Here is a 19,164-nt window from a genome sequence, read left to right on the forward strand (position 1 = left end):
ATAAAGGATCGACTATTCCTTTTAATAAAAGCTCTCACATCTTTTTTTTTTTTATTTTTAAAGCTCTCAAATCTGTTTATTGATGAATTTTCATGATATACTTGGATTTACCTTATGGGCTCTCGTGCTGAAGTGCCTAAACTTGTGCAATAGTTCCACGAACACATACTCAGTTTAATACCCGCATCAAAATATTCCGATAAGACAATGCTAAGGAATATTTTGAGGACCTTACCTCCTATCTTGAGAAGTTTGGGGTTGTTCATCAGAGCTCTTGTGCCTACACTCCACAACAAAATGGAGTAGCAGAGGGGAAAAACAGACACACTGTGGAAGTTGCAAGGAGCATTCTTTTTGCTATCCATGTTCCTGTGAAGTTTTGGGGTGATGTAGTTTTAACAGCCATCTACCTTATTAATCGCATGCCTTCTCGAGTCTTCGGGTTAAAATCTCCTTTTGGAGTCCTCTTTCTTAGTGTTGAGATTTTCTCTATTCCTCTACGGGTCTTTGGTTGCACTTGTTATGTCCACATTCCCAGTTTCGAAAGACACAAGTTTGACCCGAAGGCTCAGAAATGCACCTTCCTTGGTTATGCCTCCACATGGAAAGGGTACTGTTGTTTTGATCCCATTAGTGGCATCCGGTTTTTTTCCATGGGTGTCACCTTTGCAGAGTCGGTTCCTTTTTATAGTTGTCCTTCTGAGGGGGAGAGATCTCTTGAGTTGTTTTTCTTCATCCCTTCCTTTGCCAGCTCCAATTGAGTCTTGAGTTGTTTTCTTCATTCCCTTCCTTGGGCTCTTTCCTATCATCCTTGAACTCCTTTGTCCTCATGTCCCTAGATTCATCCCTATGGAAGGTTCCATCACACCCTTCTATTAATATTCACAAATCATATACTTCGCCTGCAAACTCCAGTTCTAGGTTCGTTGGAATTTCAAATTTGTCCAATACTTCCACCAAGATCCTTGCCATGTCTTTCTTCTCCCATGTGCGATTTTTGTTGTCAATCTTAATGAATTTGCTGCAGCATGAAGCAATTTCTTCAAACGTGGGAACACTCCAGACATGCAACGGGATTCCTACTACCACGATCCATACCGCATACGAAGCTCTCCCTCTGTTTATTTCACCAACCGCTGGGAACCATCGTCCTAACCTCAGATCAATACTTCTTTCCCTTACTCTCTTTGACTCCAGAACCCATTCTGTGTATTCCCTGCTGTGAAATATGAATAGCATCAGCTCCACATTCATCTTTCTCACCCCCATTTAACTTCTCAGCTCCCCACTCTAGCTTTGCTCAGTTTTCAATCTCTCATTGGCGCATTTCTTTCGCTACTACTCTCCCTACTAGACATGCACGAAGAATGTCTATTTCTCTCCTTCATTTTTCCTTTTCTCCCCACATCTACCACCGCCTTCCTATCCCATGATTCTCCCTGTTAGAGGTCCTCATGTTACTTTACCACCACCTTCCTCTTGACAGTCTATGCAGTAATAAAATGCCTCAGTTAGATGGTTCCCTACTATTTGTACAGAAAATATTGGAAATTCATTGGTGCTTAAGCCTTAAGGTTATAGAGGAACTAAATGTGACATAGGTCATTTCTGTGATGGCTAAGACCATGTTTACTGCACTTATACCACAGGTGGAAGGGGCTGATGAATTTTAAGATTTCAGAGTGACTAGCTAGACTGGTCTGTGGAGTTTATAAGATAATATCAGAAATTTTAGACTCATGGTCGACAAAAGTTATAAAGTAGATTATTTCCATCTGACAAGGGACCTTTGTGGGGAGAAAGTTTCAGACTTTCAGGTCTTTAAATTGACATAAGAAAGAGCTAGCAGTTTTTACTTTTTATTTTTTTGGGGTGGATAATGTCGCATATATTTTTTTTGGGAGCAAATTGCCAGAAGTTATGCTGTTAGAATCAAGCCTATGGTGGAGTGGAAACCTCCTGAAGAAGGGGTTATTAAATTAAATTTCGATGGCAGCAGCCTAGGTAATCCAGGGCTGTTTGGAATTGGGGGAGTGTTCAGAAATGCTGAGGGCCAGATCTTAGCTTTATATTCTGGTCCTATAGGTGTGGGAGATTTAGTCAATGCAGAAGTTCGAGCAATTCTAAAAGGAGCAGAGATTGCTAAGGAGATGGCATTGGAACACTTAATCATTGAAGGCGACTCGAAACTGATTGTTGGGTGGTTAAAAGAGCCGGAAGTGGCAGCATCGTCCTACAGTGGGGCTTTGAGAAAGTTCAGATGGTTAACATCAAATATGTCAGGCCAAATTCAATGGGAAAGAAGATCGGCAAATGGGTTGGCAGAATCTTTAGCCAAACAATGGGTACATAGGAATCAGTTTTTTTGGAATAATTTGTAAGCTTTATGGTATAGTTTAGAGGTGACATCTCGCGCCTCTTTGTGAGGAATTTGTAAACTAGCACAGGCTTTGTTTTGTAGCATGGAGTTCGCTCACCAGCTATTTGGAATTTCCTTTTGCTGCCAATTAATGATTGTATCATGGAGTTTGCTGCCACCTATGCATGTATGTATGTATGTATATGTATGTATGTCAGCAAAAGATTCATGTAGCTGATGCCAAAAACATATACTCCTCTTTTTGCATGCTTCAAGGCTTACATGTCTTGCATGTAATGGTAATACCTAGCAAATATGGAAACCTTGGGCATGTTTAAGATTGATTTGGAGCCTTATTTTTCTAGTGTGTGGTGTGCAAAACTTTCGAATGGGTTGTGGATACCAAGTCCACCTTTGGGAAGACAAGTGGTGTGGAGGTCAATCTTTAATGTGAGACCTTTCCTCTTCTTTATCGTATGGTGAATGATAAAGTAACTTCGTGGAAAGCCTTCTATTCTTTATCAGACACATCTTTGAAAGAAAGACTTAAAATCAGATACATTTCTGTGCTGATATCAGATTCCTACCATTGGACTGGATGATGACCCTTCCAGAGTTGGCACATGACTAACTATAGCCTCTTTTATGGACCAGTTTTGTAAAGTCTTGGACTTCAGTATATGAATCTGAATGCAGATTTTATAGTCTCTTTAAGAAACACTTTTATCTATTGAGCATCCTAACTCAAAATGGAAGTTTGGAAAATTTTATGTGCTTTATGATGACCTTCCAAAATCAGTTTTGCATCTTCTCCATCTCAAATCTTCAGGCTCAGGAAAAGTACAGAAATGATTTTCTTAAGCTGTTTAGTGAATGATGTCAGATGCTGTAGAATCTGATTCCTGCTATTTGGTGGGATCTACAAAGAGCAAGGAATAAAGGATATATGAAAGAAATGGATGCAAGGCTAATCCAGTCATTGGAATGATGAAACATTGAATCTTCTCTTGGCCTTTCATGCTAGCATATTTTGATGGGCTGAGCATGCAGCTTAGGAGGTTTACTGCTTGCACAACTTTCTTGACAATTGTATGTTATTTTCTTACCTAGAAAAGGTGTACACAATCATAGTTTACCTAGAAAGGAAAAGTCAAGTCCCAAGATGATTCTAAATAAAGTTGGTATGGGTGCTGCCTCCATTGGGAAGAGAATAAGGGTCAAATCCCCTCACCAGCAGGTTTTGTCCCACTGAGTTGACACACCTCATAAAGTGCCCCCTCTCTCTCCTTACAAAGAAGCCACTCAACAGAAAGATCAAATATAAAGAAATTCATCAAACCTGCATCAAGTAGCACTATCCCAAGACTGATTTTCCTCAATACAACCCACACCTTCCACTCCTGCTGTACTGTCTGCTAGAGATTTTGCATATCTGCTAATCCTTCTGAATGCGCTATACAGTCCAGATCTAAGAACTTTAGCCTTGTGTACACCTATTAGCTGTCTTAGACTGAAAATATCTGATTATACCAAAGTTTTTTCTGGTTTCACAGTTCATTGTTTGCTTATCAAAAGGAAATACTTGATCATGTTGCCTTGCCACTTAGTATTTAATACAAGAACATGAGATTAGCATTTTTCGTTGCTTGCCAAAGCTTGCCTTGTCACAGTTCATTGCTTGCTTAGCAACTGCTTTTTATTGATGCAGGTCAATCATCAAGTTTGCTGAACAAAGTTTGGATCAAGAAATGAGAGCAGCATTTTTCAGTCCTCGACTTATGGAGGTAATCTGGTAACATCATATTAATCTTGGCCTTTGCAACTGGGCTTTGAAAACCCTTGAATGTTATCCCTGCTAGAATGTTGTAGAGATAGTTGAAAGGCTGTTAGTTTGTGTGGACCCACACTTTATTTTTCTGTTTATTTCTTTATGTTACTTCATGACAGTTATGGTAGTTGGGCCAGTTGGGCCATATTTATTTGTTTCTGTTTTCTTATCAAGTTAGTAGGGGTATTAGGGGAATTCTATTTTTTGTTAAGTTATAATCCCATGCCTGAATGGGATTATAAAGTTTAGGATTTATTCATTCATTATCTGAGCTTTATGTTTTCATTTTATCATATTCTAGAAAAAGGTTTGGATATGATATTTTCTTAGTCATTTTAGGAGTCTTAAAAGATTATTCCGATTGGCTTGATTACATTTTAATTGCCAATTATATAAAATTAAAATGAAAAACATTATAGTTCCAGTATTTGGTGCAATATCCCTGAATCTCCATAAGGTCATGTAAAATTCTGGTACTTGTTATAGGTATTATAATCCTTCTCCAGAGCTGAAGTTTCACACAAATTGCAAACTATTATAGTAACAATATGGACGAGTTTTTTATTTTTTTCAATCCCCAAACTTTACTCCAGGTGGAGGTGCGGCCACCTTAAAATTTTATTAAGAAAAATCATTATAAGAATGAGATACAGGGGAGGACATAGCCTGCCTTGCCCCAAACCCGAATACATCAATTTTGCAAAATATTCACTCATTCCCAAAATTACAGGAAACTAATTAGCCAATTCTAAGCCTAGGAATAAACAGAAGATCATCAACAAGACAGATATGGACTGAACGTGGAAGAGCATCCCTGCTATCAAAATAGCGATCAACAAGAGATTCACAGGCATAATTTGCCAAAGCATCTGCTACTGAATACCCCAAGGAGCGTTAGCTCTCCCCTGAAGGACGTCAATCAACACCTTCGAATCACTTTCCACTTTTAATTTGAATATTCCAAGGGCCTTAGCAAAATAAAGGGCATCATAAAGCACCCTGCATTGAGGAAGCAGCTGGACAAGGGAAACTATCCTTGAAAGATTGGGAGAGACAGGAAGGAGAAAATACTGCTACCAAGTGGAGTTACTTGGCTCAAGGGTTTCATTGATGAGTTGGTGTTTTTGTGGTACAATGGGGGATGCATAATATAATACAGCAGAAATTGATAAAAGTTCAAGGAATGGATTTTGTGAAGCAAAAGAAATTTGTGAGGATGTGTTTAGACCAGCAGATTCGTTAAGGTGGTGCATTGGATAAAGACTGTGGATGTGTTTAGACCTTTCTCCATGGATGATATCCTGAGAAAATGGCAGCAGGTTGCTAATTCTTCTACTACTGGTCAGCATATACACTGGAATGGCAACTGCCATCAATAGCCATGTCATGATAAACTTGATGAATGTTGCATTGGAAACCCGGGCAATTCTGGTTTTGATGGGTTCTTTAGGAACAGAAATGGGAAGGTTGCAATCTATTCGGAGCCTACAAGAAGTGGAAATTTCACCAGAGCAGAGGTGCTGGCTGTATTACTGGGTTTGAGGCTGAAAGAAACACTCAATTTCAGAAATCTGTTGGTGGAAGGAGATTCCAAAGTGGTAGTAGGTTGGTTGAGGGATGGGTACGAAGAACAGCGAACAACTTGGCCAACTCAATGGCAAAATTAGGTGTGAATAGGGTGCAATTATATTAGGGGAATATTCCATTGTGTTGTACATTGGGTTTTGGATAGATTATTTCTGTCCAGCAGATTCTCTGTATATAGCATTCTTTTTCATTAATCAATAAAGTTCAACCGTTCAAGGCATAACTATATGCAGCCCTACAAGGCATTCAGATGGTTGTCTGAAACCAAGAAGGTTCAGACTTGTTTAGTAAACAAAAGAAAACCAGAGATGAAGAGAAGAGAAGAGAAGAGAAGAAGAGGAAGAGAGAATAGAAGAGAAAGAGGGGTTCGACTAGCTTAGTCTACCGCCCCAAATGATATTTAAAATTAGGTCTACAACAATAAGTGGTACAATGACAGGAATGCCCCTGTCACTAGAAACAACAGAAAAAAGTTCTAATAGTATTCTAACAGCACTATAAACAAAGGAAAAAACATATGAACAAGTGGGGACCACAAGCTTGTTAACCATTTTCTCTACACTCCCCCTAAAGTTGGGAAAATATATTGATCATTCCCAACTTGCTTAAATTTGACTCAAGGTTGATTTTGTTGACTGCCTTGGCGAAGACATCAGCAAGCTGCATATTAGTGGCAACATAAGGAAGGCATACTTTCTTGAGAGGCAACTTTCTCTCGGATGAAATGTCTATCAACTTCAATGTGTTTGGTTCTATCATGCTGTATTGGGTTGTGAGCAATGTTAATGGCCGCCTGATTTTCACAATACCGCATCAAGGGTCTTTCAAACTCAATTCCTAGTTTTGTAAGGAGAGACTTCAGCAATAATATTTCAGCAATACCATTAGCCATAAACCTGTATTCAGCTTCAGCACTGGATCGAGCAACAACATTTTGTTTTTTGCTCCTCCATGAAACTAAATTTCCTCCAACAAAGGCACAATACCCTGAAGTAGATCTCCTATCATCAATACAACCTGCCCAATCTACATCAGTGTATACTCCAATCTTCATATAGCCCTTATTTTTAAAAAGTATACCTCAGCTTGGACACCTCTTCAAGTAGGCTAGAATTCTCTCAACAACAAGGTGGTGTGAGGTCTTGGGAGAGTGCACGTACTGACTAACAACACTGAAAGCATAAGAAATGTCGGGGCGAGTCAGACATAGGTAGAGAAGTCTTCTTACTAGCCGTTGATACATACCTTTATCTTCTAGAGGCTCACCATCCTCTGCATTAATCTTATGGTTTTGCTCAATGGGAGTATCAGTAGGCTTAGCTCCCAAATTTCCTGTCTCTTCCAAGAGATCAAGAACATACTTCCTCTAAGAAACAAAAATGCCATGCTTGGACCTTGCCACTTCAATCCCAAGGAAATACCTCAACTCACCCAGGTCCTTTACTTCAAATTCTTGATTAAGCAGTTGCTTAAGAGAGTTAATCTCATCAAATCACTTCCTGCCACCATAATGTCATCCACATACACAGCTAGAAGAGTCAAAGTAGATTCTTTCTTCTTAAAGAACAGAGTGTGGTTAGATTTGGATTGGACAAAGCCAAATCTTTCCAAAGCAAGTTAGAATCTTTCCCAAATTTCCTGTCTCTTCCAATGTTTCCCCTTACGTACTACAATCAGAAGGGTAAGGTCATCTGAGGATGGTTAAGGCACAGTAGTGGAAGAGGGTATGTCATCAGTAATAGGAGTGGATATGTCATCAGTGTTGGACAGTTTTGTATGCCCTTAGCTTCAATCAAAATGATGTACATTATGAGTTTATTGTAAATGAATAAAAGTACATATTTGATTCATGTTCCCTTGGTATGTTTCTGTGTAATACCCTTAAACTGGACACTTAATGAGACTCGTGTTAGTTTAGAATGTTCACAGCCAGTGGGTCGGCCTGGGGAGACCCATCCTGATAAGGCTGACACTGTTGTGCCACCAAGTCAGTTGGGGTGGCCTGTCTCAGTTGCCAAGGTGAGACCCTAGGCACATACAGTGTAGGATTAATTGAATCTTTGAACTGGACCAGATTTCCAGTATTGCCTTGGACCTTGGAGATTAATGGGCAAAACTGGAAAGTTACACCCGACCCCTAGACTCGATTATGATACTGCATTAGGTGTCGGATTGGGCTGTCTTTGATGTACCAATCAGTGAGATCCTTAGCGGGGGTCAAAACCTGGGTATGTTGGGACAGTCTGAGAATTCATCTGAGTGGGTGATCATAGTGACAGGATCAGCCCCTTTGTCGGACAAAGGTAATGATCGGGGATGCACTCTCATTGATGGAAACCAAGACTGCCGGCAGCCAATTTCAATCGTTGAGATTTTTTTTGCAAAGTATATTTTATGTGAGATATAAAAGTATATATATTATGGTTTCTAAAATGTTTGCAAAAGGTTTTAATTCCCGGGATCCATATAAGCAGAGAGTGCAACACTGTTCCTTGCAGCCGAGGGAGAGGTCCCCTCTTGTCGAGCAGTGTTTGATCATTATGGGCTGAGAGGTTGAGTGTAAGACCATTGAGGGCAATACCTGATGGGCTAATCTTGCATCTGCCCACAGTCCCTGGGTGTTACAAGGTGGCTTGGCCCAGGGACCACTTAGGGTAAGTGATGGCCCCATAGAGCCCATTTGATGGGTTTCAGGGGGTGCACTGTCCATAGCAGTGTATTCGGCCAGGCCTTGTAACAAAGGCTGGGCTGAACCCATGTGGCTGATGTGTAGATCAATGTTTGGGTCCCATGCCATACAAGGAAGTCCAACTGGGCAGCAGTTTGGAAGGCTAAGTGAGCACACAACCTTAATGGGCCTGAAGCCCATTTCGAACTGAGCTGATTTGATCAGTTTAAATGAGGGTCGGATCTGGGATTAAATCAGTTGATAGGATTGGGCCTTGACCCTATCCACTCAGAGAGTCCAAGATCTAAATAAGATTTAGATCTAGGAGCCTCCTAATAGGATTAGGAGAGGGCTGATCTAATCTACAGATAAGATAAGGGTTCTCCCTTATCACTTAAAGGGATTTCTAATCCAAATATGATTTGGATCAGTAGCTCCTAATGGGATTAGGAGCTGATCCCTTTAAGCCTATAAAAGGAGGAGGCGGCGGCAACCTTTAGACACAACACACAAAAACTAGAGAGAAAAGGTCTCTAGTCTTCCTTGCTGAAATCACAGAAGAAAGATTTCTACAATCTCTGCAAAACTCTTTCTTGCCGCCTCCTTCCTGTCGCCGCCAGACCTCCAATTCGATCTCCAACTTTGTGGGAGAGATCAAGATTCGATCTTGATATCAGCCCTTTGTGAAAGGACTGATTGGAAGCAGTGCTCACGTGCCATCCAGCTATTCTTACGAATGATCAGGTTCTTGGAGAACGCTGCTGATTCTGCTCCATCCTGCACTGCGCCATCTTCAGTGGGAGGAGTCTTTGGATCCTTCCTTGGGCGTGAACACCTCCATTGAGAGATAATATTTCTCTGTATTAGGTATACCTCTCTCCTACTTCTTTTGATTCAGATATGGTTCAGTTCATGGTTCAAGATTGGTCCTTGAAAATATGATTTTCTAAATAGGGAATTCGATTCCTAGTTGAAAGGGAGAGAAATTTTTTTGAAATTCGCCCACCTTATTCCGCAAGATTTGGGCGTCCATACGATGGATATCTCATCCCTTCAATCAGTAGTAGGAGGGGGTAAGGAGGAGGCAATACCTGAATCTGGTGTCGTAGAAGAGATAGGAATTGGCTTGGACTAATCATTACTAGAACCAACTTGCCACCACCATCTTCTGTGAAACACCCTCAATTCTTTACACTTTTGACAACTCCCTTCAATACACTCCCCTCCACTTGTAGGAATAGGCAAAGGAACATCTTGAGCAAACACACCCTGCTCACCACTCTCCCCCTGAGGGGAAACCCTAGGGGGGAATAGGGGACATCTTCAAAGAAGGTGACATCCATAGATACAAATCTGGTTTTCGAGACAGGGTCATAGCAACAATACCCATTTTGATTTTGTGCATACCCTAAGAAAATACATTTGGTAGCCTTAGGATCAAATTTTGAATGGGCAGGCCCAAGGATTTGGACAAAACAAGTGCAACCAAAGGTTTGGGGAAGAACAGAGAACTGCTCCTTATCAGGATACAATAAGTTAAAAGGAGTTTTCATGTCCAAGACTTGTGAAGGAATCCTGTTAATGAGATAAACAATAGTAAGAATAGGATCCCCCCAGGAATGAATAGGAACATTAGCATTCAACATGATGCTTCTTGCAACTTCAAGGATGTGCCTATTTTCCCTCTCAGCTACACCATTCTGTTGAGGTGTATGAGGACAAGTGCTTTGATGAACCACTCCATGTTCAAGGAGATAAGAAGATAGGGGTTTTGCAAAATATCCTTTGGCATTATCAGATTTGAGATTTTTTATTTTAACCCCAAAATAAGTCACGATCATTTGATGAAACGTGCGGGTCAAAGTGGGAACCTCATCTTGAGAGCACATGAGGTAAACCCATGAAAACCGAGAGTGGTCATCAACAAACAATAGAAAGTATTTGTACCCACCCATAGCAGGAATATGATAAGGTCCCCAAGTATCAGTATGCACAATTTCAAAAAGAACAAAACTTCTTTTATTACTTTGTGAATAAGTTGATCTACAATGCTTTGCCAACTCACAACTTTCACACTTCAAATTGGACACTTGGATTGACTCAAATAAATTAGGAAAATGACTCCTTAAAGACCCAAAAGAAAGATGACCCAATCGATTATGCCAAAGCATAATCTGACTCACAGGTTGTGACACAAAAGACTTCCCATCTTCTTTCCTCTTCCCAGGTGAATGTTCAAGCAAGTAGATTCCATTCGTCTCACGGCCAGTCCCAATCACCTTCCTTGTGGCCAGATCCTAGAAAACACAATGATCAAGGAAAAAGGTCACTGAACAGTTCTGGTGTCTAGTGATATTACTGATAGAAAGTAGATTAGTACTTAGTTTAGGAACATGCAGAACTGAGGATAAGGAAATGGCATCAGAGACATTGATGTCTCCCTTGCCTAAAATAGGGACAAGAGAGCCATCGACAATAGACACTTTGTCTCTACTAGAGGACAAGCAATAGGTGTGAAATAATGAAGAAAAACTGGTCATATGATTATATGCACCTGAATTAATAATCCAAAAATCGCTAGTGTTACCTGGGTAGAGGCATGATAGGCAGTGGCCCTTGTACCTGATTGAGCAAATGCAGAGATGGGAGTAGAATCAGATTGTCCAGAGAAGATGGGAAAATAGGCACTTGAACATGGAGCTAGTGTTGGGAGTGGATGGAGCTCCTGTGGTTACAGCTGTGGATGAAGCTCCTACGGTTATAGCTGCATTAGCATTTCCCTTCTTGTTCCTAAGTCTTTCTGGAATTAGTTGAGGATGAAGTTTCCAACAAGTGTCCTTAGTATGTTTTGGCTTCTTATAGTAGTCACAAAACACATCCCTCTTTCCATCATTCTTTACATCCCTCTCCTTATCACCTCCAGTCTTAGGTTTTATAGCTGCTAAAGCTGATTCTATAGATGGGAGTTGTAACATAACTTTCCTTCTACTTTCCTCACTAAGTACCAGAGATTAGGCTTGAGATAAAGAGACACTATCTCTAGTGAGAAGTTGCTGTCTTACAATGTCATAGTCAGAGTTTAGCCCAGCCAGGAATTCAAACAATTTCCTGTATGTGGCAGCATCCTTTTGGCTCTCTTACTTAATCGTCTTAAGATGATCAACCTCATACCACAATGATTTCAAGGTGGAGAAATAGACCGACACAAGTTTCTCCCCTTGTTTAAGATTATTCACCTCAATTTTCAGTTCATAGGCTCTAGCAACATTAAGGGCTGAGAATAGGTTTCTTTCATATTGTCCCAAATCTCCTTAGTTGTCTTTGCCCAAAGATAGTTTCTACTGATATGAGGCTGCATGAAGTTGCATAGCCAAGTCATAACCAAATAACTTTCTTGAACCCATTTAGCAAGGGAAGGGTCCTCCTGTGCTGGTTTATTTGTGTCTCGCATCACATACCCCAGCTTTCCCCTCCTTCCAATGGCTATCGCGGCTGATTGGGCCCATTCCAAATAGTTTGTTTCATCAAACTTGACTGTAGTAATCTGAAATGAACTGTTATCAGTAGAGTTTCCAGCTCCTACAAGTCCTTCTCCATTTGGTTTGTTCTCATTTCCGGCCATTTCCATGCTGAAATGGACAAAGAATAATCACTGAATGGAGAGAACAGCACTGTCCAAACTCCTTTTCCTAAACAGAAATTCCAAGTACTGTCCAAACAGCACCCAAAGTAAGTAAAAAACTTCAGAGGCCTTTTTACGAACCCAAGGTGGGCAGTAGAGGAGACCAACACTGTCAAAAATAATACAGCCTAGAAGAACGGTCCGTAAAGAAGCCCAAAAACAGTCCAAGAGAATAGCCAAACAGCTGTAATGATTGAGAAATTTCAGCCACTTGACAGTCCAAAAAGTATGAAAATAACCCAGAAATTTCTGGGCTAAAGCAGTTCAAGAGAACAGCCGAACAGCTGTACTAATTCCAGAGAAATTTTAGACACTTAACAGTCCAAAAAATATGAAAAACAACCCAGAACTTACTGGGCGCCATTCTCAATCTCTGATTTAAGCTCTAAATCAGAAACCAACCTGTTTTCTCCGATTCTTCCTGGTCACCGGACAGCTCTCCAAGTAGTTTGAACCTTGGGCACCTTCTTCAATCTCCAATGACCTCCAAGAACCAGGCGAATCAAGCTGAAACTTCCAGCCTTAGAACTACTCTCATGTAGTCGGCTGGACAACACCTACATGAGAATCCAAACCAGGTTTAGGTCTGCTCTGATACCAAGTTGTCTGAAACCAAGAAGGTTCAGACTTGTTTAGTAAACAAAAGAAAACCAGAGATGAAGAGAAGAGAAGAGAAGAGAAGAGGAGAAGAGGAAGAGGAAGAGAGAATAGAAGAGAAAGAGGGGTTCGGCTAGCTTAGTCTGCCACCCCAAATGATATTTAAAATTAGGTCTACAACAATAAGTGGTACAATGACAGGAATACCCCTTTCACTAGAAACAACAGAAAAAAAAAGTTCTAATAGTATTCTAACAGCACTATAAACAAAGGTAATAAGACAATGATGATTTTATTACCATTGTCTTATTGTCTTATTACCATTGTCTTATTACAATGGTAATGAAATGAAGACAATATATCTCACACAACTTTTTTTAATGAAATGAATATATAGTTCTAATGAAATGAAATGAAGAAATTCAAATGGCTCACACAACAGATGATTTTAATATACAGTGGGTGGGAAGGGAGGCCAATGAACTGGCTGATTCTCTAGCTAAGCAAGGGGTAACTAGGGATCAGATGTACTGGGCCCATTTGTAAATCTGCTATATATTTTTGTTAAAAGGTGAGGCTGCACCTCGTGCCTCACACTGGGATGCTTGTAACAGATGTAATCCTTCGCTTCTAATGAAATTTAATGATAGTTATTTATCAAAAAAAGAAAAAAAAATAAAGTTCAACCATTAACAATAAAAAAGAATGGAGAAAAAGGTATGTAGAAGCTTTGAGGAAGGAATATCTATGGTTGGCAATTCTAACAGGCCATCTATTTTGATTATAAGGGGAGAAGATTGGGAAGAAAACTTGGTGGTGATTGTGAAAACTAGTGGATGACTAGACCTATACTAGGAACTTGCTAAATGCCAGATTATTGATGACTAAAGAATGGAGCCAAACCGTAAAGCTGCTGTTCATTCCAGCTGCCTTTGGGAGATTGACAAAAAGAGGGAAGCTAATGTGGAAATGTATCAGAGCCGCTACCTTGTGGACTTTATGGGAGGAGAGAAATGCTAGAATATTTCAAGAAAGGAAAAAAGTCTTGCTGAAATCAAGGAATGCATAATGACAAGGACAGTCTCGTGGCTGAAATCTTCACACTTTTTGGCAGACTACTCCTTTGATGACTTAAAGAGAAACTGGACAGCAGTGGCTTCTACAGTCTCCACAAAGAACAAATCACAAGCTGAATGGGAATCCCCACCGGATGGAGTGGTAAAATTGAATGTTGATGGTAGCTGCCAAGGTAACCGAAGGCCATCCGGAATAGGAGGGATTCTGAGAGACAAAGATAGCAACATGTTGTCTTTATTTTCAGGACCAGTGGGTGTTGGTGATTCTGTAAGGGCAGAGATACTAGCAGTGGTACAAGGTATACAAACAGCCAGTCAACTTGGACTGAATAATTTGGTAGTAGAAGGGGATTCCAAGGTAGTAGTGGGCTGGTGGACAAGTCCAGAGACAGCTTGTTGGGGCTACAGGGATCTGTTAAAGAAAGTTAAATGGCTGACAAGGAATATGTCAGTCAGGTTTCAGTGGGTCAGCAGATCAGCAAATGCAATGGCTGGTTCTCTGGCCAAGCAAGGGGTGTCAAGGGGAGATCTGTTTTGGGCCACTTTGTAACTGTGCTTCTGGCTTGTGTTTGTTTAGTGTTTATGACTCAGTCCTAGGGGGAGGTAACACTTCGTGCCTCTTCCTAGGCTGAATGTACTGCTATTTTTTGAATTAATAGAACTACTCTCATTTATCAAAAAAAAAAAGGAGTCAAACCTTTTGAGAAGTCCAGGAAATCCTAGACACCCATGGCAAAGCAGTGAACATTGATGCAACTAGGATGGAGTTGAGTTTAGGTGTCATTACTATTTCTAGATGGTGTCCAATCTGTATGGGGCCATGTGATAACAACTGCAGTGGCTGAATTGAAAAACTTATCATTGTTTAGTGAATAGGTTTTTATGGAGGTTGTGAGCTCCTTAATGGCTGAAGCTGAAGTTGGGTAGATTACTATGCCCTTGAATGCCTTGTTTATTTAATTACTATACCTCTAGGAGGAATATGTTTTTTGGAGAACTGGGGACCTATGTGGGGAATTTCTAGTGGTTGATCCAGACCTGACAAACTTCAAGAATCTTTGGAGAGATAAATCTTAGGCAACAAGGTGGTTTAGATTCTATGTTCAATGAAAGCATCCTAAAATGGAACATGTATATGGTAAGGTTGACATTGTTGGCGGAAGCTTTTTCTCTGTCAGGAGGTATCAATATTATTGCATTTCAAAGTTGATGCTATAGACAAATGGTCGACTTATGACCTAGTAAAGTGGTATTAATGTGGCAGCTTCTTACTTGATGCTATAGACAAATGGTCAACTTATGCCAATATATAGCATTTCAAAGTTGACCATAAAAAGGTCTCTAGACATATTGGGTTGACTTAAGCTGTTGCCCTCCAATCCAAGGGCTGAATCAGTGTCCACAGAAGTAGGTAAAAAGCTAATGATATCAGACAGGGGACAAAATAGTATTCTGAACCACTTGATTGGAATCTCAATGGGTAAGACATTGGAAGCACCCAACTGAGTAGATGAATTGTCTCAACCCAAACCAGATCGAGAGGGTTTTGTAGAACTTGACTGGACCGATGGTCAAATCCCAAGCGGGCCAAGAGCAATTGAATGTTCTGCCTCACTAAGGATGCTCCACACACAATGAGACTTTATCATCTCCGACTACTAACAAGGGTTGTATGCAAGTTCAGGGTGTGGTGGTGTGCAATGCTTTCCTATTTCTTAGATTGGTTTGATGTTTCAAAGCGTGTTGCCATATGTTTTGGTGCACCTAGGCCAGGTGAGGCGCATTTTAAGGCATGCACCTAACCTAGCCCCAATCTTTTATGTATGGTTGGACTTGTTTGTGCTTGCCTCAAGGGGCTTGGTACATAAGCGGCTCATAGTATTAGGGTTGCTAGATGTTTCGCATCAGATTAGTTATTTGAAGTAATGTTCCTTGCAAAGGAATAAAGAGATTGAAAGTTTCACAAATTTGAACCGTTGAGTGATTGAATATGTTTAATATATTATGTTTTTGTTTTAATTTGAGATCATATGCTTTTTAAAACATTTTAAAACACTGGAGGGAGGTCAATTCATTTTGGTTACTGATATGGAGAGTAAGCTATAGAATATTCTAAGCATGATGGAGCTCAAGATGTAGAGTCTAATACACACCCTTAGAGTGGCAGTGGAGGGCAAACGTCTTCAATTTATGGAGAATATAGCTATGAATTGTTGTTGTGGAGGGATGTTTTCAATTACTAAGATGATTGACAAGGTCAAGGCTTCAAGAACCTTGACTTTGCATAGAGACCTTGTTGGTAGGGGTGGCAATTTTTGACCCAACCCACTTGACCCACCCAAGCCACCCACTTGTAATCCACCTTAACCCACCCATTTACATGTGTTGGAATATAGGGGAAATAGAAATCAGAAAGTGTGAAAAAGAGAAGGTTGGTTTGTTGAGGGCAAGAAAAGTGGAGAAAGGGATGGCCAGCAATTCAAAGGGTAGAGGAAGAAGGGGGGAAGAAGAAATTATTAAATTTGTAGATTATAAAGGAAAATGGTGGGAAAAGAAAGAGAAACAAGGAAAATGGTGTGAATTCTTGAGGGTTAATTTACTATGGTTGTAGTATATTCAGCGAAGAATCAATGGGTTTAGAATGAAGAAAAGTGCAAGTTTTGAAGTAGTTTAAGCAGGGGAATAAAATAAACTGATTGATGGTGCAATCTTTAACAAGCCAAGCAACCTGAAATAACTCTATTAGCTATGAGGTACATCAAAGAGAAGTACAAGGATGATCCCAGCACACATGAAGAGAGAGAACTTCAAACCAAATTCATATTCTATCTGGGTAGGCAAGGCTTCCTTAACAATCTCAAATACTTAATGAGCAAGAAAAGGATTACTTAACACCCATGGACTTCTAATCTTGCACAAAATCCTTATGACAAGTGAAAACCACTAGTTTAATCTAAAGAAACCATAAATTACTAAAATAGCATATCTTGATTTTACTATAAACAATAGCATGAGTTAATTAATGGAATTATAGTAAATAGTAACTTACGTTACTCCTCAACTTTACCTCCTGCATTAGCAGAAATCGTGAATTGGCAGTGCTTGTTATTTTGGTGACCAGGGTTTCTAGCTAGGTGGGTCATTTGGAGATAGATGTATTATGTTTTCTCCTAGGTTTTTGTCTGTGGTTGTTCTTGTTTGATTGGGATTTGATTTTGTGAGGCTTTTTGTTGCCTTGTTTTATTTCTTATAGTTATCTTCTCTTTCACTTGAGCCAAAGCGCTCTTTCTGTTCCTTTCCTGTCTTTAATGGTTTGGTCTAGTTAAACTATATCTATATCTTCATAGTTCTTAGCCTAAAAGAACCATTTATCTTCTCTTACTTGAACTCTTGACCTTTACAGGCAATTATATGGTTTCTTGCAAGATGGTCTGCTACATATTTAATGCCACTTGAAAGTGGAAAGCAGTTTAGCTCCAATAAGCATGATCTTCAGCATGAGCCGCAACTCACTAGAATTGCTTTACTTAGTTTCTGTGGAGATCAAAATCAAGGAAAACTTGTGCTTGATATTATTGTTCGTATATCCATAATAACACTAGTTTCATATCCTGGAGAGAATGATCTGCAGGTATGCCTTCAGGAATATTTTGTCTTGTTGCTTGTCAATTTTTACTTTACTGTTGACAAAGACATTTCTTCTAATTGCTCTCTCTCTCTCTCTCTCTCTCTCTCTCTCTCTCTCTCTCTCTCTCTCTCTCTCCACATTCTTTTAGAATAGTTTATAGGAAGGTATGCTCAATGAGTTTATAATTACATGTATATCATATTACCTTTGGCATTGTTTCCATGAATATGTAGGATATTTTATGAACCTGCCTTTTTGCCTTGTGATGTATTTTGGATATTTATTTTTATTTCATTTCCTTTGTAGTTTATACTTATTTTTTTCTTTTTTGCATTAGAAAGGGCTGGAGTTCCTGGACCAAATGTTCTCATTAGCAATTTCTTGGGAACATCAGAACATGCTGAGGCATGCATCCATGTGGTTGGGGGGTGGGGGTGGGTTAGACTAGGGGGTGGTCATGGACTCTGCCTGGCTTTGCACTTATAATAAGGGCTATAGCCAAGGTTCCGGCCTGAAACATAAGCTCGGGCCTGATTGTGGGCCCATATCTTTTATATATCTAAAATATTACATATATATAATATTTTGTATTAAATGGCATATAATATGCATATAAATTTATATTATGCATTATATAATATAAAATTTTATATATAATCTATATTATAAGTGTCATATTATAATGTTTATATATAAAATATATAATATAACATAAAATAACATACATACATATACATATATTAAATATATGTGGGCCGGTCTGGGCCAGGCTGAAATGATCACTCCTAGTTTAGACACAAGATGTAAATGTATCCTTAACAATGTTTCTCTCTGAAGAAAACAGGACAAAAGAAAATAAGATAAAGAAAGTAAAACAGGACTAAATAGAAAAGAATTTATGTTCCTATTTTATCTCACCCTCTGTTCTGTTTTGTTTTCTGTTTTCAAGCAAATTAAGTCACCTTCTTTTATATTTTCTATTGTTTTCTTCCATTTTCTTCTCAATTTAAAAGGCAGTGTAAGGATAGACAGACTTCCCTTGAAACCTAGTGGGAGTCATTCTCTTCCTATTGATCTCTTGGGTTCTAGCTAGAGTTGATCATTTCTAGTCCAGCCTGCAATCTTTTTATATATTACATGCATGTATATCACCAAGGACACAAGTGTTATTCTTTAACAAAACCAAAGGGAAAGTTAGCTTGAAAATCAGAGAGCTTAAGACCAAGTTTGGGAGTGCTTAAAAATAAGTGATTATTCGAATAAGCACTTGTTTTGGTCTGGGACCAATAAGCACTTATTGGCATTTGGGAAATAAGCCCAAAATGAGTTCTTATTCTGAGAATAAGCACATATTCAAGAAGCCCAAAATTCGGGCTTATTTAAGTGCTTATTCAAGAAGCGCTTATTTCCTTTCTGGCCTGTCTTGGCCCACCACATTATTTTGAAAATACCTATACTACCCCTATTTGAAATAAGTGCTTTTTCACCAAATGATCATGAGCACTTGTTAGAATAAGCACTTATTTTTCAAATAAGCACTCCCAAACTTAGCCTAAGAAGGTTTTGGTGCTGTTAATGGAAGGTTGGTTTAAAGGAGTCTTAGATGGATTGATTGGTACTGGAATGGAAGAGGAGTGCAAAGCATCAATAGAGGTTGATGGTAGGAGATATGTTGCAAGAAAGAAAGAGTAATGCTAATGGAGGATTGATTGCCCTTTGGGAGTTCTTTGGACAGGGGA

The 19,164-nt window shown here is 39.5% G+C and overlaps 1 protein-coding gene across 4 annotated transcripts in view; it reads left to right on the forward strand.

Annotated features, from left to right (window-relative positions):
• Nucleotides 1–19,164, forward strand: part of LOC104602862 (exportin-4 protein) — a 155,082-nt gene that overhangs the window by 97,008 nt on the left and 38,910 nt on the right. For all 4 annotated transcript variants that reach the window (XM_088894963.1, XM_088894964.1, XM_010266721.1 and 1 more), the window contains 2 exons: nt 4,068–4,143; nt 17,201–17,428. In XM_088894963.1, the coding sequence (XP_088751089.1) occupies nt 4,068–4,143; nt 17,201–17,428 (304 nt within the window). The remainder of the gene's footprint in view (nt 1–4,067; nt 4,144–17,200; nt 17,429–19,164) is intronic.

This window comes from Nelumbo nucifera, chromosome 1 (genome assembly GCF_055504915.1).
Source record: "Nelumbo nucifera cultivar China Antique chromosome 1, China Antique-T2T, whole genome shotgun sequence".
Lineage (NCBI taxonomy): Eukaryota > Viridiplantae > Streptophyta > Magnoliopsida > Proteales > Nelumbonaceae > Nelumbo > Nelumbo nucifera.